At 46.8% G+C, this 22,121-nt stretch overlaps 1 protein-coding gene across 6 annotated transcripts in view; it reads left to right on the top strand.

The window, feature by feature from the left end:
* Dip2a (disco interacting protein 2 homolog A) overlaps window positions 1-22,121 on the top strand; it is an 82,327-nt gene that overhangs the window by 30,128 nt on the left and 30,078 nt on the right. For all 6 annotated transcript variants that reach the window (XR_001779571.2, XM_006513939.4, XM_006513940.4 and 3 more), the window contains 11 exons: window positions 1,929-2,057; window positions 8,041-8,160; window positions 10,020-10,217; window positions 12,938-13,029; window positions 15,220-15,330; window positions 16,440-16,563; window positions 16,871-16,980; window positions 17,376-17,478; window positions 18,816-18,880; window positions 19,073-19,166; window positions 20,620-20,739. Coding sequence is in view for 5 of the 6 variants with exons in the window: in XM_006513939.4 (XP_006514002.1) it covers window positions 1,929-2,057; window positions 8,041-8,160; window positions 10,020-10,217; window positions 12,938-13,029; window positions 15,220-15,330; window positions 16,440-16,563; window positions 16,871-16,980; window positions 17,376-17,478; window positions 18,816-18,880; window positions 19,073-19,166; window positions 20,620-20,739 (1,266 nt within the window). In the remaining variant the exon portion in view is untranslated. The remainder of the gene's footprint in view (window positions 1-1,928; window positions 2,058-8,040; window positions 8,161-10,019; window positions 10,218-12,937; window positions 13,030-15,219; window positions 15,331-16,439; window positions 16,564-16,870; window positions 16,981-17,375; window positions 17,479-18,815; window positions 18,881-19,072; window positions 19,167-20,619; window positions 20,740-22,121) is intronic.

Genomic DNA, 22,121 nt, shown 5'->3' with positions numbered 1-22,121 from the left:
CCGTCCTCATCACAAAGCTCTAACATAGCTCTGCAGCTGAATGAAGGAAAGATATAGGAAGAACAGTATAGTAAGTAAAAATTTTGAAGTATAGCTTTTTAGATAAAGGTATGTTTTTGTATTAGTTTCAGGTTTTGGATTGAAGAAATAGAATACATTAAACATTTTGACAAAGATAAAACATCTACCTTCAAAAACAGTATTTATAGTGATAGTTTCATAAAGCAAAGTTTAGTTTTATGTAGCTGATAATATACTTTGTAGTATATGTTATCATCATTATAAGTTATTATCCTAAGTTTCATAAATTCTTTTACACTCATTGTTCTTTTTGCTCGGTTTGGAAGCACAGGGATGTTTCTTTATAAACTGGAAGCTCTTCCCGAGAGTCATACTTAAAAGCTTGCTCATCACCAGGCCTTTTCATGGGCTGTGAAAACCGCCACTCAAGTTTTAGATTTTTTTTTCAAAAATGTGTATTCTGTTCTATAAATAGCAAGTGTGTGTGTTTTTTTTCCCGTGTATTTTCTTTCTTCCTATATATTCAGATCTTTCTTTGAATTTGATTCAAGTTAATGACGTGATAGATGGTCAGAATTGAAGCATCAGAGTCCTTAGATCAGCAGAGGTTTAAGGGAATATGAAGCACACTTACGTAAAATCCGCAGATCACCAGCCTTTATCACGTGGGCTTGCTGTACCGAGTGTGCGTGCAGTGTGAGCCACAACGCCTCACTCCCTTCGTCATTCTACAGTTATTCTCTGAATTCCTTTCATAGCAGTAGGCCCAACAGTAGTGAAAATTCAGTAGCAAGTTATAGTTAGTATTTGGAACAGATCAAAGTTCTGTTTCATAAAAATTAAACAAAAATTATGTTGAAAAAATGAAAGTAATAATTTAAGTGGTATCTTATGCAATCTGCCTTAAATATAACATTAATTGATTATATATTAAGTTGACTGTGGTCTCTTAATACAGAAAATATTTTGTTTATTTGAGATGGGTTGTGTTATAACTACCCAGGCTAGCCTTGAACTTGTGACCTTTCTGTCTGTGTCTCACAAACAGACTTACAGGTGTGCAGCACTTATGGTACATCTGGCTCATTGAAGAAATTTTTTAACTAGCATATGGGACACTTTTAGTTTTTGTGTTTAATTAAAATTTTTTTCCAGACACAGGGTCTTACCAAGTCACTCTGGCTGCCCTGGAGCTTGATATGTAGCCCAGGCTTGCCTTGAACTTAGAGAGAGCTGCCTGCCCTTGTCTCCTGAGGTACTGGTATTAAAGGCATGTTTAATGGCAGACTGTTTTGTACTTTTGTTTTAGAAAAAGATTTATCTTTATTTTATGTGTATGATTATTTTGCCTGCCTATAGCCCTGATGAGCATGCAGTGTCTACAGAGGCCCGAAGAGGGCGCTGGATCCTCCTGGAACTGGAGTTACCAGTTGTGGGCTGCCCTGTGGGTGCTGGGAACTGAACCCGGGTCTTCTGCAGGAGCAGCCAGTGCTCATCACTGCTCTGCCATCTCTCCATCCTCTATATGTTGTGCTTTTATTCTTAGGCCTACAAAGATGATGTCTTTATAATATCCAGCCTACTTTAGGGGAAGTTAGAAGGCTGTTTGTTTTTCATAATGTAACAAAAAGCTTTTATTAACATTTTATTTCAAATTAATTTTTGTTTCCTTGAGGGAAACTTTCCACCTATGATCTTGTTAGGCAGTCCTGTTAAGAGGCAAGTTTCCTGTGCACTTCTGATGTACTTGGTAGTTCTAGGTCTGTATCATTTGAGGAGTTGGACTGAGCCACCTCATCCCCTGCTTAGGGCTCAGACAGAGAAACTTTAGACTGACAGGTCTGAATAGAAACTCACTGCCTGCTGAATTAATCACTGTTACTTGGGTGTGTTTTCTCAAACGCCAGATCTGCACTCTGCCCCACCGGATGTCACCACTGGGCTTGTGGAGCACTCATCCTACGAGCGTCCCCAGATGGCCTCTGTGCGAGGCATTCCTCGAGGGCACGGCAGGAACGTGCTGGAGACCGCGGACGGTAAGAAAGGCACCTCTCTCTCTTCTGAAACAGCAGGGTGCAGGTCTCTGTGAGCTTTAACATGGCCTTCTATGCACTCCTGTTCTCCAGCTAAGCATGTCATCTATGAGTCTTCCCTGCAAATCAACAGAAAGCAGTGTGCAGTGAATGTTATCATAGACAGCATCGTGTAGAGGAGTGACTGGAGAGGGCTAGGAGACAGGAGAGGGGAATTAGGCCACTGTGGAAAATTCCTCAGAGTGAGCTGGGTACCACACCTTAGATCCTTTGCAGCCTACAAGGTTGGTGCAGACTCAGAGAATGCTGTGAGAGAATTTAGAGCTTCAAATAATTAGAAATTAAAAACGGCTGAGTTCTAAGTGTTGTGAGAGATTTTTAAGTAGAAAAAGAAGAACAAAGTAAATCTGAGGTTGGAGGAAAAAAATACTAAGCAGAAGACTGGGCACACATGGAGACAGAGCACACACGGAAGACAGAGCACACACGGAGACAGAGCACACACGGAGACAGAGCACACACAGCAGAGTACACACGGAGACAGAGCACACACGGAGACAGAGCACACACGGAGACAGAGGACACACGGAAGACAGAGCACACACGGAAGACAGAGCACACACGGAGACAGAGCACACACGGAAAACTGGGCACACACGGAGACAGAGCACACATGGAAGACTGGGCACACACGGAGACAGAGCACACATGGAAGACAGAGCACACACGGAAGACTGGGCTCACACGGAGACAGAGCACACATGGAAGACAGAGCACACATGGAAGACAGAGCACACACGGAGACAGAGCACACACGGAGACAGAGCACACACGGAGACAGAGCACACACGGAGACAGAGCACACATGGAAGACTGGGCACACACAGAGACAGAGCACACACAGCAGAGTACACACGGAGACAGAGCACACACGGAAGACAGAGCACACAAGGAGACAGAGCACACACGGAGACAGAGCACACACGGAAGACAGAGCACACACGGAGACAGAGCACACACGGAAGACTGGGCACACACGGAGACAGAGCACACATGGAAGACTGGGCACACACAGAGACAGAGCACACATGGAAGACAGAGCACACACGGAGACAGAGCACACATGGAGACAGAGCACACATGGAAGACTGGGCACACACGGAGACAGAGCACACACGGAAGACAGAGCACACACGGAGACAGAGCACACACGGAGACAGAGCACACACGGAGACAGAGCACACACGGAAGACTGGGCACACACAGAGACAGAGCACACACAGCAGAGTACACACGGAGACAGAGCACACACGGAAGACAGAGCACACACGGAGACAGAGCACACACGGAGACAGAGCACACACGGAAGACAGAGCACACACGGAGACAGAGCACACACGGAAGACTGGGCACACACGGAGACAGAGCACACATGGAAGACTGGGCACACATGGAGACAGAGCACACATGGAAGACAGAGCACACATGGAGACAGAGCACACATGGAGACAGAGCACACATGGAAGACTGGGCACACATGGAAGACTGAGCACACATGGAAGATTGAGCACACACGCAAGAATGGGCACACATGGAGACAGAGCACAAAAGGGACAGAGCACACATGGAAGACTGGGCACACATGGAAGAATGAGCACACATGGAAGACTGGGCACACACGGAGACAGAGCACACATGGAGACAGAGCACACATGGAAGACTGGGCACACACGGAGACAGAGCACACACGGAAGACAGAGCACACACGGAGACAGAGCACACACGGAGACAGAGCACACACGGAGACAGAGCACACACGGAAGACTGGGCACACACAGAGACAGAGCACACACAGCAGAGTACACACGGAGACAGAGCACACACGGAAGACAGAGCACACACGGAGACAGAGCACACACGGAGACAGAGCACACACGGAAGACAGAGCACACACGGAGACAGAGCACACACGGAAGACTGGGCACACACGGAGACAGAGCACACACAGCAGAGTACACACAGAGACAGAGCACACACGGAAGACAGAGCACACACGGAGACAGAGCACACACGGAGACAGAGCACACACAGAGACAGAGCACACACGGAAGACAGAGCACACACGGAGACAGAGCACACACGGAAGACAGGGCACACACGGAGACAGAGCACACATGGAAGACTGGGCACACACGGAGACAGAGCACACATGGAAGACAGAGCACACACGGAGACAGAGCACACATGGAGACAGAGCACACATGGAAGACTGGGCACACACGGAGACAGAGCACACACGGAAGACAGAGCACACACGGAGACAGAGCACACACGGAGACAGAGCACACACGGAGACAGAGCACACACGGAAGACTGGGCACACACAGAGACAGAGCACACACAGCAGAGTACACACGGAGACAGAGCACACACGGAAGACAGAGCACACACGGAGACAGAGCACACACGGAGACAGAGCACACACGGAAGACAGAGCACACACGGAGACAGAGCACACACGGAAGACTGGGCACACACGGAGACAGAGCACACATGGAAGACTGGGCACACACGGAGACAGAGCACACATGGAAGACAGAGCACACATGGAGACAGAGCACACATGGAGACAGAGCACACATGGAAGACTGGGCACACATGGAAGACTGAGCACACATGGAAGATTGAGCACACACGCAAGAATGGGCACACATGGAGACAGAGCACAAAAGGGACAGAGCACACATGGAAGACTGGGCACACATGGAAGAATGAGCACACATGGAAGACTGGGCACACACGGAGACAGAGCACACACAGCAGAGATGTGAGCTGAAGGATAGCTTTAGGGAAGGTGATTTCACAGTGTCCTGTGAGTGGATCAAGACACAGAGAGGTGAGGCAGAGCAAGAATGCCTACTGTGGCCACGCCTCTAGTTAACAACCAAGTGGAAGCCCTAGCCAGAAAATCTTAGCAAAGAAAAATAAACAGAAGGTATCCTAATTAGGAAGGAAGAAGTACGTCTCTCTATAGATGGTACGATTGTGCATGTGCAAAACCAGAGGATAAACACAGAAGCAATAGTGACTTCAGTGAAGTAGCAAGGTACAAAGCCATCACAGAAGACCAGTTAAAATGACTCAAAGCACTCTAGAAATTCATCATATAATCCCTGTGAAAATCTAATTGATTTTTTTTTTCAGAAATAAACTTACCGTAAAAATTCATGGAACCTTAAATGGTCATAATATAAACTTACCCTAAACATCCATGCTCATAATAATCTTAAGAATGAAGAGCAGAGCTGGGGATGCCCCTCTTTCTAAAGCTGACCTCCGGGCAGGAGCATTCAGAGCTTGTAGGCCTGGCATGAAGACAACTCGCCACGTCCTCAGAACCAAAACTCATGCATCAGCCCTCACGTGGATGATCAAATGTTTTTTTAAATCACATTTTATCTGCCTATCTATCTACTATGTATGAGTGCGTACACACTTGTGCTTGCACATACCATGCTACACATGTGGTGGTCAGAGGACAACTTGTGGAGTCAGGTATGGAAGGAGAACCTTCTACTGTGTGAGTGCTCAGTACTGAACTTGGGCCATTGGGTTTGGTGGCAAGCTCCTTTCTCACTGAGCCCTCCTGCTAACCGATGAGTTTTCACAAGGGTACTAAGATCATTAGATAGGAAAGGACAGTCTTCAGCAATTGGTGCTTGGAAACCAAGAAATCCATATTAAAACACTGAACTTAGACCTTTTTCTAACACCACATACAAACGTTAAATGGATCAAAGGCCTAATACTATAAAACCATCAAAAGGAAACATTAGGGAAACAATGTAATTACATTGCATCTTCTTGGATGTGACACCCAAGACATGGGGGGAAAAAGAAAAATTGAACTTCATGAAGCTCTAAAGATGCCACTGAGCGTGCCTGCGAGGGATTTTCTAGATTAGGCTAGTTGAGGCAGGGGTGGTGTACCTTGTACGTGGGCGGCACTATTCCATGACCTGGGGTCCTGGGTTGCATAAGAAGGAGAAAGCAACCGAGGGTGCGCCCCTCTCATTCCCTGCTTCTAAACTGTGGATACAATGAAGCCAGCTCATGCTGTTAAGTCTTCCTCAATAAAATGAGAAGCATCCTTTAAACTGTCCCGGAATAAATCCTTTTCCTGTGAATTGGTTTTGTCAGGGTATTTTGTCAGAACAGCAGGGAAAGAGACAAACACAGCAGATGAACCAATTTAGGATTTTTTTTGTCTGAGCCTGTTCCTGCAAAACTAAGGAAATGGATGTGCAGAGTCATCCATTGCAGCACTGGCTTTAACTGTGTTAGAAACTATATGAAATTACTGATGTCTCACAAGTTGGCTCAGGAAAGGTCATAGGTTCACACTGCAGGGAACCGTGCACTTGTCAGAGTGAACCAGAGTCTAAGGACATCTGTAGCCGTCCACATCTGTGTAAGAAAGAACACACCAACTCACCACTGCGTCTGTCTGTCCCTCGTAGAAGGACATAGGAAGGATAACCAGCAAGCAGTGCAAACAAAACGGTCATCTTTTAAGAGGAGGAGCAAGGTGCACAAGTAGGGCAAGGTCTTTCTCAGTTCATCTGTTATATAGTGCAGCAGTTTGAGTGAGAGAGGCCCTACCAGCTAAGCTAGTATGTTTGAATGCTTAGTCAGCAGAGAGTGGAACTGTTGGAGAATAATTAGGATTAGGAGGTGTGTCACTAGAGGTGAGCTTTGAGGTTTCAGAAGCCTGCTCCCCTCTCCCCCTCCCCCCTCCCCCTCCCCTCTCCCCCTCCCCCTCCCCCTCTGCCTGCTGTCTACAGATCGGGATGTAGAGTTTTAGCTACTGCTCCAGCACTATGTCCACAAAGGTCAAAATTCAGCATCAGATCCCCTAGGACTGGAATTGCAGACATTTGTGAGCTCCTACATGGGCACTGGGAAGCAATCCTGAGTCCTGGAAGAACAGCCAGTGCTCTTAACCATGGAGCCTTCTCTTCAGCCCTAATAATTTACTTTTTTTTTTAAATGTAAAATTAAACTGAAAGATCTCTTCTTTTTCTCCTCTCGTCTTTTCTTTCCTCCTTTCCTTCTAAAATAGAGTTTCACTATGTAGTCAAGGCTGGCCCTATGAAGACCAGGATGACCTCAAATTCATAGAGATCTACTGCCTCTGCCTCCCAAGAACTGGGATTAAAGGCGTATGTCACCACACCTAGGTTACACTGAACTAAAATACTGTAAATTAATGGCATTGAATTCACCGCATGTTGGCATAAATCTCACATTAAGGAAGCATTTCTGTCATAGTAGACATCATTGCTGTTGCTGTTGTGTGGGTGTCTGCCTGACAGAAGCATCACAGTCCCACCACTGGCTCCGGTGTCTGCTGCTGTCAGACACTGAGCAGGAAAAGTATCGTATATTCCCATTTAAAGATAATTGTTAAGGTTTTAGTTCCTTCTGTTTTTGTTTTATGTATATTGCTTGTTGCATGTAACGTCTGTGCACCCTGTACATGCTGTGCCCACAGTGCCTAGAAGAAGGTATTGGATCCTCCTGAAATTATATATGATTTTAAGTTGCCATATATGCTGGGATTGGAGCCCAGGTCCTCTGGAAGAGCAGTCAGTGTCCTAACCACTGAACCATCTCTCAAGTATCCACAGATTACATCCCGATGAGACCACTCGATGAGTTTGACATGTGCTCTTAAAGCCATGGAGTTACCCTCCTCCCCACAGGGTTTCGGGATTACTTTGTAAGCTGTTAGCTCAGAACAAATCGAGTAGATGCTTGTCAAATGGATCGGCAGGCACAGTCTAACACGACTGATAGGACCAGCACCTGGCTGGATCTACAGTGGCGTCCGCCCCACTGAACAGCTGCTCATCAGACCTCACGACCGGCTCGTGCTCCAGTGGCCATGGCATGACCCAGTCCTTCCCTGCTCTCTCCTTGACAGGTGTGCCTGTGAACAGCAGAGTGTCCTCCAAAATCCAGCAGCTACTGAACACCCTGAAGAGGCCAAAGCGCCCTCCTCTGAAGGAATTTTTTGTGGATGATTTTGAGGAGTTACTGGAAGGTAGAGTACCCTGACTTGGTCTTGCATGTTTTGGTGAATATTGTGCCACAGAGTCTGAAGACGGCAAATGTGCATTTCCTGTGAGTCACGACATGCGGCGACACAGTAAAATAACCACGTGCAGTGGTGACTGTGGAGCCCCACTGACCACTTCCTGCTCATGGGCAGGTAGGAGCCATAGGACTCATTGTAAGGTGACTCAGCATCTCTCTGCATCCGGTCCGGTGGTTAGCTCCTCATAAAAATGCTTCCGATGTTTCATTTAATTTAGATTATTGAAATCTTGATTTAAACATTAAGTCCAAACTACTTGTCATCCCATGGTTTAAAACATTTGGTTTTTAACTTAGCTTTGGCTTCTTTTCCAAATGCTAGCCTCCCATTTATAAAGGAGTATATATTTAGAACGAATGCAAAATTTTTTCTTTTAAAGAAAACTAGCAAGAGTAAGAGAAAGCCTGTAGGGCACAAAAATAAGCCAGTGCTGGCCTGTGTATATATCCAGGCATGTGTTGTGTGTGTGTTCATGTGTGCAATGCATATATGTGTGTGTGCATATGTGTATATATGTATGCGTGCATTCATGTGTATGTGTGTGTGTATGTGTGTGTATTTGTGTGTGTATGTGTGTGTGTGTGTGTATGTGTGTATGTGTGTGTGTGTATGTGTGTGTATGTGTGTGTGTGTATGTGTGTGTGTGTATGTGTGTGTGTGTGTATGTGTGTGTGTGTATGTGTATGTGTGTGTGTATGTGTGTGTGTGTATGTGTATGTGTGTGTGTGTGTATGTGTGTGTGTGTGTGTGTGTGTGTGTGTGTGTGTGTGTGTGTGTGTGTAGATAACAGGCACCACACAACTAATCCTCACTTGCCTCTGTGCAGTGTTGCCAGCATGGGCATCTCCTCTACATCTGAACATGAGGTCTGTTTTTTAGAACCCGGTTGTCCTATCTAATCTGACAGTGCCTTTTAGGTTCAGAGTTCACAGTATGTGTGTTTCTTAAAGCAAGATGTCAGCCTTGTGGGGGCAGTAGGCTCTCCCTAACCTCGGCTGGCTTTAAAGTTGCAGTCCTCCTCCCCAAGCCTTTTCAGAGCTGGGATTGCAGATGGCTGCCCCAGGCTCAGCCAGCGGGTTTTCTTTGCTGTTTACATCAGAGCTGTTGGGAAGAAAAGTTCTCCTCCCACCCTGTCCAGGCTTGGAAACTGAACCCAGGACCTCAAACTTGTAGCTGAATACTCTACCACTTGGCTGTGCCTGCAGCCTAGAGAGCAGTTTTGTTGGACACGGTGACAGAGCTGATGCATAACCACTAGAAATAGACTTCCGTGTTGTCCTCCCAAATGATGTGCCAGTGTTTTGTCTACATACATGTATATGTACTATGTGTGTTGTTGATACCTGTGGGGGGTCGAAAGGTAACTGGAGTTAATAGATTCTGACTACTTGGCGGTCTCGCTGGCCCCCAGTGCTGGTGGTTTAGATGCCCGACTGCAGAGGTGGCTCTGCTCAGTTGGTCTTAAGTGAGCTGGTCTCTAGGACCAGTTTCTCATGCTCTAAAGCCTTCCTGCCCCTGCTTTGGAGCTCTGGAGTACCTACCACCATGTCAGAGAGCATCCCCACGGGAGGAAGGTAGAAATGACTTGGGGTTGCCTTTATATGAGGTTGTGGGTAACAGAACGGAGAAGTTTTTTGTCTCAAAATTATTGTCTGTAACTGATCTTGCTTTAATCTGTCTGTGACTCTAGGTAGGTTATTTATTATAAATGTTTTATAATTTTGGCTACAAAGTAAAATCATAAAGTACAGTTGTTAGCAAGCCGATGTGTACATGGCACCCTGAAATGTCTCGTTGCCTTATAGTTCAGCAACCAGATCCGAACCAGCCCAAGCCTGAGGGGGATCAGATGGCCGTACTGAAGGGAGAGCCTCTGTCAGTGGGGACTAATGGGCCACTGTCTCTGTTGGCTGCACTGCAGCTCTGGGGCACAACACAGCCGAAAGCCCCCTGTCTGACTGCCTTGGACACAGCGGGGAAAGCCACCTGCACCCTGACCTATGGCAAGTATCAGCAGAAAGCATCATGCCTCCGATCTACCTTATACTGTCCTGTATGCCACGTCATGCCTCCGATCTACCTTACACTGTTCTCTGAGTGCCACAGCAGACACGCTGCTTGGTGCACATTGCAAAGCAGGAAACTGCAGCCACATGGCAGACTTTGTTTTTGTTTGTCTCTGTTTTTGAGACAGGGTCATACTATGTAGCTCTGGCCGGCCTCGAACTCACAGTGATCTACCTGCCTCTGCTTCGGAGTGCTGGGATTAAAGGTGTGCACTACATACAGCATGACCACAACACTTTGATGTCATCGCTTTATATGACAAGTTTTGATACTCTAGAGCACCTTCTCTTGTCACCAAGGGTATCTTAGCTGTTTGCACTCCGTGGATTTCAGGCTCTGTTTTACAAGTGGTGTGGGTATCTCTGTATGTGAGATTTTGATGGGCACTGCTTTGAATCTGTGTGCAAATGCACACCTTTGCATTTATGAGGTTTTGTTGTCAATAATGTATTATAGTTCTTTTCTTTTTAATGTGTGTGTACATGTGTGCACATGTGTGCACATGCTTATTGTGGCATTCACACAGAGGTCAGAGGACTACTTGTGGAAGTCATTGTTTTCTTTTTTTAATATCTTTTATTAGGTATTTTCCTCATTTGCATTTCCAATGCTATCCCATAGTCCCCCATACCCTCCCCCACACTCTCCTACCCACCCTACCCACCCACTCCCACTTTTTGGCCCTGGCGTTCCCCTGTACTGGGGCATATAAAGTTTGCAAGTCCAATGGGCCTCTCTTTCCAGTGATGGCCGACTAGGCCATCTTTTGATACATATGCAGCTAGAGTCAAGAGCTCCGGGGTACTGGTTAGTTTATAATGTTGTTCCACCTATAGGGTTGCAGATCCCTTTAGCTCCTCGGTTACTTTCTCTAGCTCCTCCATTGGGGGCCCTGTGATCCATCCGATAGCTGACTATGAGCTTTCTTTATACAATGTGGGTTCCGGGAATTGAACTTGGGTTGTCAGATTTGTCTACAAGTGTTTTTACCCACTGAAGCAGTTTGCTAGCCCATGAAGCATAACTTTCTATGGAGAGTCTTTTGTGTTTCTTGTGACACTTAAGTCTTAGCTATATGAATCATACTGTAGCTTTTATGCTAGATGGCATTTATATGTTGATAAATCTGGCAGCCTTACTAAGTTCACTTGTAAAAGATTCACGAAGTATGTAATCATAGCATGCACAAATAACAGTCTTATTTCCAGTTATTTTACCTTCTCTGCCTTCCTCTGGCTGACGTGTTCAGTCTGACATTGAAGGCCTTGCCTCTACTCTCTACATCACTGTGATGCCTCCTGCTGGGTTTAATGGTACCCTTTATCATGTTAAGGAAGTTTGTTTCCCTTTATGCCTAGTGTAAGGACTCAGATCTTGTATAGTCATTTTAAAATTGTGAATAATTTATTTTTCATCCACCTACCTGGCTTTTCATTTTGTCCCATTGACATGGCACATTGTGCTGATAGTACCAGAGTTTGTATGGCTGGGGTAAAACTGACTTGGTCACAAAGCATCATTCAAGACAGACAAGTAGATTCTGCTGGGAAACGTGGATTCTAACACCTAGAATGGATTTTTTCTTTTGGGGGGGGGGTTGTTTGGTTTTTTTTTTGGGGGGGGGTTTCGAGACAGGGTTTCTCTGTGTAGCCCTGGCTGTCCTGGAACTCGCTTTGTAGACCAGGCTGGCCTCAAACTCAGAAATCTGCCTGCCTCTGCCTCCCGAGTGCTGGGATTAAAGGCGTGCGCCACCACGCCTGGCTCAGAACTGATCTTTTAAAGCAGGCTAAAACCATGTTTCATCTTTTTTCTTGCTGGTTTTTCAGGTCTCACAGTTAACACATGTGAGCACAGCACCTGCTTCATAGTATTTACATGTGAGCATTCATTCAGAGAGAGAACAACCCCTCCCCCCAGACTGCACCACAACGGCCACAGTGTTTAAGGGGCCAAAGGCATCTGTGTTTCTTCTGCGATACAATGAAGCTGACACAGTGAGGCTGCCAATGGCCTCTGATTTCTACCCATGCTCCCTCCTGCCTCCCACTCAGACACACCTGGGTCCTTCTCTTCTCTTTTGTCCTTTTCTTTCTCAGCGAACCTTTTTCCTTTTGAGAACTCACCAGGGCTAGGTGTAAGCGTGGCAGCCGCTCGCCGTGAGGGCCAGCATGGTCTGAGCAGACATTCCATTCTGGTCTTGCTGGCTCTTCCAAGTACTGTGGGAGCTGTAATTCAGCTCTTGAATGCACACCACTCAAATGACGTCATTAGTGAGCATTTAACATGGGAAGACGGCATCCACAATGCAGTGTTAGTTGGAAAAAGTGTCCAGTTGGATATGTGATCATGTTCCTTGAAAACTTATACATACTCTACATGTGTGTACATATGCACGTGTACAACATATACATAGTATGGCCTTTTTGCTGACTGATTTTTGTAATAAAATCTTATTTGTGTAAATAAAAATAGATATAGGTTATTTTTTGAGAGAAAGCTGTGGTGTTCCTGGTAGAATTGCACTAAATAGCTCACAGTTGGAAACTGAATCTACCAACAGAGAAAAGGTCTGTTAGGCTACTTGCTCACTATGTTAAATGTTAACTAGTAGTTTTTTCACAACTTAACATTGCTTATTACTTTTGTTTTGTTTTAGGCAAACTCTGGAGTCGGAGTCTAAAATTAGCGTATACTCTACTTAACAAACTGACTAGTAAGAATGAGCCCCTGCTTAACCCTGGAGACAGAGTAAGTAGCCAGATTGTGACCTTACCGGAGTGAGTCAAAAAAAGAGACCTTAATATATATTTTATTGAAATCGATGTCCTATCAGTTGCTTAGAATTACAGTGCTAACACAAGAGGCTTAAAGTTAGCAACGAAAAGTTACTTAGTATGAAAGAAACTTTGTTGTAAGAATTAAGGTGGCCCAGCCAGGGACCCAGCAGCCAGGCACCTGTGGCTAATGTGGGTCACTGCTTATGCAGTTGCGGTGGAGGGTTTCTATCTATGGAGGAAGCTCTGGTGTGCTGAACTGCTCCAGGCAGTCAGGGTAGAAGGTGAGAGAAGAGGGTGAGAGTGTCCTAGGGACAGGTGTTCTAAAGTGTCCCCAGAACAAGATAACCAGGAATTCCCAGGGGCCTTTTGTGATTTACACCTTCATGTGACTCCGCCCACAAGAGGCTTCCTGTGAAGGAAAACCATTCAACAACAAAGGAAAGGGAAGGGTGGGAGGGAAGGCTAAAGGAAAGGGCTGTATGCCAACCAGGTGCAGAAGGAAGGTTTCTAAACGCTGATGTCCCCTGAGGCCTGAAATTAAAATGTTTCATAAACGGGGAAAGGATTTCACTTAGAAAGACCAGGAAGTGGAGAGTGGGCAGGCCTGGGGCACACCTGCAGTCCCGGTACTAGAGAGGCAGAAGACCTTGTACTTTAGGAAACCAAAAATGAGGGGCTTGAGAGATGATAGCTCGGTGGTAAGGAGCACCTGGGTCTGGCTCCCAGCACCCACGTGTGACTCCAGTTCCAGGGGGTCCAGCTTCCTCTGCAGGCTTGTGGTGCACATAGACATACCTGCAGGCAACACTTTCATCACATAAAATAAAGTCTTTTAACAAATGACAGAGGGAGGGGGAGGGGGCAGGAGAGATGGGAGCAGGAGATCGAAGCATACAGAGAGAGAAACAGGATTTACAGGCTCACCCAAGGCGGATGTGAGTCCAGAAAAGATGTGGGTCAGAAAGCAGAGCCACTTGGCTGTGGCAGGAGCAGAGTGACACGCTGCATCAGGACAGTGTGCATGCTGAGGGGGGTGTGCAGAGCCACGCCAGAGCATGCAGCAGAACTGTGTACCTCGGGGACAAACATCTCCAAGGTCTTTAGGGTGGGAATAGAGAGTAACGTGTACCTAGAACCAGCCATCACAGCGGCTTCCGGACTTCTCGGCAGTTGACATACATGAGAATCTGTACAGAGAGAGTTAGGGTATGAAAGTTGAACCAGCTCTTAGTGACTGAGCCATCAGTCTACTGGAAGAATCACACTCCTGTGATAGTATACTTACAAAGTGCATAAATCCATCTCTGCATAGCATTTGCTAAAGATCCCTCTTCTGTACCAGGCATCTTGTCTCAGAGTTAGAGCTGAGGCAACCACTATTTAATCATCTTTGGAAAGAGAGGGTTTTCTTTTCAATAAACTTGTTAGACATGGAGCTTGTAAGTTGAGGTACAGAATGACGATCAGTAGACAGAGCCTAAGTTGTCTTAGAAGTGGAGGGTCAAGCTAAGCCACAGTCTGCCTTCTCCAGGGCGCTCACTGTCACTCTGGCTCACTGCTTAGTACAACACCAGTTACTGTATTTGGGTTTTTATAAAATTTTATCTCATAAATAGTTTTATGAATTTGGCCAGAGAGTAGCTTTTAAATGACAGTTGGGATTATGGTAGACCCAAATAAATATCCATGTGATTACAGGAAATAAAAGACATTAAATATTTTTAAAAATCAAATGCAAGGAAATATGTGTTTCAAAATCTATGAATTGGGCCAGCAGGGTTGCTTAGTGTGCCAAGGCACTGGCCGCCAGACCAGACAACGGGACTGTTCGTTGATAGCGACAGTCTGTGTGGGTGGGTGTTAGATCTGGCTCTCAGTCTGCATGCATCCGAAGGCCTTAGCCTACCACTGTGGACTGTTTGTTCCATGTGCAGTAAAGGCTGTAGCCACAACTGTTTATTCAAAATTGTATAAATAAGGAAATTTGAGAGACAAGAATGAATTCCAACATTAGATTTTTTTTAAACAAAATTAGATTTTTTTCAACTAAATTTGAAAAAAAAAACCCACTCATCTTTATCTAATTAACAGAATTCTAAAAGACAAAAAGCCCCCGTCACTCCCGCGACCTCACAGTTTTTGCTGTTGTTTCCACATGTAGGTGGCACTCGTGTTTCCAAACAGTGACCCTGTCATGTTCATGGTGGCGTTCTACGGGTGTCTCCTGGCGGAGCTGGTCCCTGTCCCTATAGAAGTACCACTAACGAGAAAGGTAACAGCTGTGGGTCAGGCCCGGACATGGGCACCCTTTGTGCCTCTCTTTAGGTGCTGTGTGATTAGCGCCCTCTTCACAGGGGTAAGAGGTCCCTGGAGGAGGCAAGCATCAAACAGGCCTCCCAGGACCTTCCAGAGAGCACCATTGGGTTTGCCTGCAGACACAGCCGCGCCCCAGCCAGGCAGAACTGTCCTAGCATCCTCCCGAGTTTCCCAAAAGAAATCGTGAGTGCGTTATATTCCAGTGAACAGAATTGGACTAGGCAAGCTATTCTGGGTTTTATTTATTGAATTAATAATAACATCAAATAAACGGGATAGATATTCTCATGTATTTCCTGTTCACTTACAGGGCGGGCAGGTTTATCATTCATAAGTTGTTGATGTGAGTGAGGGTCTTGGCTGCTCTAGATGGCTGTCTCAGTTTGGATATGAATATCAGTAGTCTGATTATTGAAAAAATATCTGAGCAGAATACTCATGTGTCTTATTAGAACAGCAGGCTTTCCTGCCCTCTCATTTCTGTGTTCACACAGTCATTAGCATGAGTGTGAGGAATAACAAATGCTCAGGAATCTCAAAAGTAAAATCTGCAAATAAGACCAATACATCTCCAGGGACGGTGATCCTGAGAGAACAAACTCTGGGTTCGTTAAGCTATGTGACTGACATTGCTGAGGGACATGTAGAGAGAGGATCTGAGAGGGGGGCAAGCGCTTCTGTGCACAGTGGCGCAGTGACGAGGCCAGACCTCCAGAGTCATGAGTAGGTTCCAGACAGGACTCAGTGTAAACGATTATGTCTAGAGTCCATTAAAATGTATTCAAGTTTCATTTGTAAGAATAAAGTGCAATAAATTAGTCCACTCTCCAGACCTTTATATTTCACTGTGAATAAAGAAGCCAAACAAAGTGCCCTCTAAATTTCAAATACTTGTCTTATTTTCATGAAAATAGAATATCCTGCCAATAATAAGACTGAGTTGTTTTAGAAGGTTTATGAAGGGTGAAAGAATTTTACACAGCCTGTGCTCCAGGGGCTGGGGTGTGGCTATTGCTCCCCTTCCACAGCGCTCTGTCTCTACCTCCATTGCTTTGTCTTCTGCAGGATGCAGGCAGCCAGCAGGTTGGGTTTCTCCTGGGCAGCTGTGGGGTGACCCTGGCCCTGACCACAGATGCTTGTCAGAAGGGTCTGCCCAAGGCACCGACAGGCGAGGTGGCCACTTTCAAAGGTGAGGCTCCTGGGTCACAGTTCTGGCTCCGCCTTTTACCTGGCTTTGCCTTCTAGGCATGCTGTGCCAGACACTATACCCACAGAGGCTGCTGGGTCCACAGCAGAGGACATACTTGTCAGGGCTTTTGTCTGATTCGGTCTACCTCTTGTGCTCCATGCTTCTCTGTCTAAGGAAAAAGATAAGAAAATAGCGCTTGCCTCCCACGGCTCCTGGGGCTGCTGGGTGACTGCTGTGCACAGGTTCCACACACGTGGAGCACAGCCTTCTGAGCGCCTTTCATGACTTATCCCACGTGCTGTCACAGGTTGGCCCCCCCTCGCCTGGCTGGTGATTGATGGGAAGCATCTGACGAGGCCTCCAAAGGACTGGTACCCGCTGGCCCAGGACACAGGGTCCAGGACTGCCTACATTGAAGTAAGGGCATCCTCAATACTGCACAGACACATCCCTCACAGGCTCGGGCCTGGTTTTTATAAAAAGATAACTACTTAATACCTTTTAGGCTAAGTGCTCTCCTAATTTTTACCTCCATCCCAGATATACATAGTGTCCTATAGAGCGGTAATTGGGTCATGTCAGGATTTACTCTGACCTAACTCATCCCTGACTGTCCTTCCTAGGACGCGGGTGGCTAAGATGCAGTTTGTGTGCACTGCTGTCCTCTAGCACTATCTCAGATCCCCTAAGAGCCACGATAAAGGCAAGGGGAGAGGTGACGCCAGCTGCTGCTTCTTAAAGAGTCTTCAGCCTCCTTGTCCGGTGTGGTGCAGAAGTATACATTGTTGTTGTTCTCCCTTGAAATTTTACAGTATAAAACCAGCAAAGAAGGCAGCACAGTAGGGGTCACCGTATCCCACTCATCCCTGCTGGCGCAGTGCCAGGCCCTGACCCAGGCGTGCGGGTACACGGAAGGTAAGGCCACACGTTCTGGATTGCAGCTCTTGCTGCTTGCATAGGAATCTGACGAACATGGCTGCACCCGTTGCTGTGCATGGTGCACTAACTTTTAATGCAGCTGCACCAGGCAGTGGGTGCAGCTGTCTACCGATATCCTTGGGAGAAGGTGTTGGCTTATGCAGGACTTGGGGATAAGGTCCCCCTCTGCAGAGCCCAGGCTGCCCCACCTAGGACAGTTTCAATAAAGTCACACTAACACCGTTTTATGGAGTGTGAGACTTGTGCCCCAGTGATTTGTTTATGCACAATGGCTGGATCAGTTGTTGGCGAGCTGAAGGGCGGTGCAGTGTGCGTTATAAACAGTAGAGAACAGTCATCCTGGAGCACCCTTCTCCGCTAACGTTGTCACTTTCAGTGAATATATTTGTGGCTTGAGCAGTCATGCATGGAAATGCTTAAGTATAATCTTTTATGATCTTAGATTATCTTTGTTAAAGTAGAGCCCCAATTGACTATTAATATTTTAAATGAATATTATCTTATATTGATAGATAGTAATTGTGTATACTTATGAGATCAATAGGAAATACATTATGTTAAGTACTAAACTTGGATGCATGGTGGTTTTCTTATATTGCAGAACTAGAACTGGGCAAAACTAGAAAGTAAAATTGAGCGGCATATTTATATATATTATATATATTAAATAAGATGTTTAATCTCAAGGGTTAGCTTGCAGGCAATCGTGATCCAGACCTTGTGGAGATTTTTAAGTATATCCAAGGATTTTTTAAAGTTAGTTCTATAAAGCAAAGTCCTTTGAGGTCTTTCGATCTCAGGCCATCTTTAATTTATGTCACCTTTAGTTTGGCTCTTCAGCTAAAGGACAGGGAGATTGTCATTTAGTGTGCTACAGTATCCCTGGCATGCATGTCACTGCTTTGTACAAATATGATGCAAGACTGTGGGTGTGACAACTGGGGGAGTCTGGGTAGGAAGCTGAGAAATAAGAGTGTCCATGGCAGTTTGTCATCCTGCCTCCTGCTTCTGAGGGGCGGCCTATCACAATGGTGCAACCCTGCAGTGACCTTCTGTAGTCCTTGCTGTATGTCGTGTTCCTTGTGCTTCTGAGTTGAAGATGGGCATGGTTCTCTGCTCCAGTCCAGAACTGTGCTTCCAGTCATCCGAGCAGATACTTAGCTCCCTGTTAACCGGTGCATGGTTTGGAAGTGCCGTCTGTTTCCTGAAGCTCTGGTGTGCTGGTTACGTACTCACCTTGGGACCGCGCTCGACGTGTGCAGAGCTTAGCAAAGAGCTGTTCATCAGTATTAACTTTCTGTGTCCGCTTTCAGCTGAAACGTTAACGAATGTGCTGGACTTCAAAAGGGATGCTGGTTTGTGGCACGGAGTCTTAACAGTGAGTGTTGTTTGGATGCTAGTTTGTGGCACGGAGTCTTAACAGTGAGTGTTGTTTGCTAGTGGCTGGGGTGGGAGCAAGAGATGAACGAAACCCGCGGAACAGTGACGCTCCAGCTTGTTGGGTTTGGTGTGCTTGTTGGGCATAGCTTCAGCCTGCCTTCCTCTGATCTGGTCCATTCTTTCTTTGCAGAGTGTCATGAATAGGATGCATGTCATCACCATCCCATATGCCCTCATGAAGGTCAACCCACTCTCCTGGATTCAGAAAGTGTGTTCCTATAAAGGTAGCAGAAGACTGCCCTCGCTGGCCTCGTCTTGCTTTAAAGAATTCTCTACAAGCCGATGTTTAGTAACTAAGGAAACATGAAGGCAACATACAGAACTGCAGCTGTGGGCTGAAGAGCTCTCTGGGGGTGTCTCTGTAGGTCATGCCGGTCCAGACCTTCTCAGGGCCTCGGCAGCTACCTGCAGCAGCGTAGCTGGGCTCTTCACTGAAGGACCTGACACTCCTAATTCTATTCTTTTGAAGTTTCCTTCAGTATCACATCAGTATTCCTAATACTATTTGAGATGGTTTTAATTTGTGATTAGAGCTTTTGAAGCTCTAACAAAGCTGTTGTTCAAATGATACAGTCTGTGACAGGCAGGATGGATAAACGAGGCAGGCCACCTGTGAGGCCTGTCCCCTGTTCTTCTTACCTCCCAGGGGTTGAGGTATCTCTCAGCACCAAACAGGAAACCTGCTCATGTGACGGCACAGCTCCGGCATCTGTTTGTCCCTATGCAATAGAGCTGAGCAGCTACTAAGACTAACTTACTGTGCCGGTGAGTGCTGGTGACAGCCTATACTCTGCCAGCATCTCCAGATCAGCGTCCCTGTTACAGCGTTCCTGTTACAGAATGTCTAGCATCTGTTTTATGGAGGAAGACAAAGCCTGGTCAAAGGCAGTGGGATTCACTGCGCTCTACACACTCATTTCACTTCACCATCCGGAGGCTGCCAGAGCCCTGCAGACCGAGTGGTGTGAGGGCTCTGGCAATGAGGCAGCACAAAACAAGGGCCGGCACCTTGGGGAGGGACAGCATGAAAGAGAAAACAGTCAATGTTCAAAGAGTAAAAAAGTCTCAGGGACTTCTAGGGCATCCGTTGTCCTCTTCCTGGTCTCCAAGGGTACCAGGCATACACATGGTACATACACACATATGCAGGCAAAAACTCATACTCATAAAGTAATAAAATAATAAAGATTAACTTTTTAAAAGGCTGGGGCTGGAGAGATGTCTCAGGTTAAGAGCACTGGTTGATTCTCCAGAGGACCCAGGTTTGGGTTCCAGCACCCACATGGCAGCTAACAGCGATCTCTGTAACTCCAGTTTCAGGGAATCTTATGCCACTCTCTGCGCCCTGTGGGCACTGCATGCCTGTGGTACACAGACATACATGCAGGCAAAGCACCCATACACGTAAAATAAAAACAAAAGGTCGGAAAGTGGATCTAAACATCTTATATCCAAACTGCATCTTCAAATTAAGTTTTGAGGAGAAAAGGGACGGAAGGGGTTAGGAAGCGCACGAGATAACGGATGATAGTTAAACAGACAAGAGTGTGGTCCGTGCAGCAGGCCCCTCACCCTCTGCACGAGTGCCTCTGCACAGGATGAGTGCAGCAGTGTTTTGAAGTGTGGGTGTGCCTGCCCCCGTGACCCTGAGACATCGGTACTCTCTTCTCTTTGCAGCCCGGGCTGCCCTGGTAAAGTCCCGAGATATGCACTGGTCGCTCTTGGCACAGCGAGGTCAGAGGGATGTCTGTCTCAGCTCTCTGCGCATGTTGATTGTGGCAGACGGCGCTAACCCATGTGAGTAGGCTGGGTGACCGCGGGTGGGTTTGGTGGGTTTGGGGTATTGGCGCACGTGATGCTCGACTTGCCGGGAGGACTGAACAGCCTGTCGAGATGGAACCTATTGTACAAAATTCAGCTTCATCACTACTTTGATAAGTGTCCTATAAGGAAACGTCAGTGTCCTATTACGTTCTATGACATGTTGCCCCTTGTTAGTGACCCATTGGTGGGTCGCATATGTATTTATTAAGACTAAATTTACAAGCAATTTTAATACAATTGTCAGAACCTTTAGTGGGAACCATTGTCTTTAAGAGGTCAGAGGATTAAGCTATAAATAGGCTCTCCGATTTGTTAGGGACCTCTTGAACTCCTTGCCCTTTGGTGTTAGGCTCCCTTGATGTGGCTCTCAACTCCAACCGCCTTCACAGGGACCCAGCTATTCCTCCTCCATGTATCTCTGGCCAACCCCAACCCCTCCTGGAGGAATGACTGTGGCATCTGCCTAAGCAGTGAGGACGCTGCTGTCAACAGGGCTGTAACTGCTCTGGTGGCTGCGTGAACTTCTTAGGCCCAGGACTGCCTGAGGCCTGAATTGGGTGTCCTCTAGGGGAGCCCCAAGTGACACTAGTTGAGCAGGGGTTTCTTCTGCAGTACCAAATAGTTACCCCTATTCTTCTCTGTACCCCATCTTTCAGGGGAGCAGAACAGGCACGCAACACCCCTAAACACCTCTCATCCTCTTAGTGTACGTCTGAGACAAGCAAGGCCTCCTTCCCATATCCATGGATAACTCATGCCTTCTCACGCCCACAGCCGCCCACAGCCGCCCACAGCTGCCCACAGCCGCCCACAGCTGCCCACAGCTGGTCTGGCTCTCTGCTTATTCATTTAGCTGCCCACAGCCTCCCACAGCTGCCCAGGCTCTCTGTTTATACATTTAGCTGCCCATAGCCTCTTACAGCTGCCAACAGCTGCCCAGAACTACCCTAGCTCTCTGCTTATGCACTCAGCCACCCACACCCGCCCACAGCTGCCCACAGCCAGCCATATCCACCCACAGCTGCCCACAGCCACCCACAGCTTCCCTAGCTCTCTGCTTATGCACTCAGCTACCCACAGCTGCCCACAGCCATCCACATCCACTCACAGCTGCCCACAACCACCCACAGCCAGCCACATCTGCCCACAGCCACCCACAGCTGCCCTGGCTCTCTGCTTATGCACTCAGCTGCAGTCGGTGGTCACTTGAGCACATCGCTTCCTTCCAGCGTTTTCTTTCTAGAGATGAATGTTAGCCCTAATAGCTCTGCCCTGTCTCCTCCATCCACATCCCTCCAGGTACCAGAGAGCTAGCTTCCCTTCACAGGCCTTGATTTGCACTTCACTTACTGGTC

The sequence above is a fragment of the Mus musculus genome, chromosome 10, assembly GCF_000001635.26.
Source record: "Mus musculus strain C57BL/6J chromosome 10, GRCm38.p6 C57BL/6J".
In the NCBI taxonomy this organism is placed as follows: Eukaryota; Metazoa; Chordata; class Mammalia; order Rodentia; family Muridae; genus Mus; species Mus musculus.
Note: the sequence above shows the minus strand (reverse complement) of the source record. Positions and strands in the feature narration are given on the sequence as shown.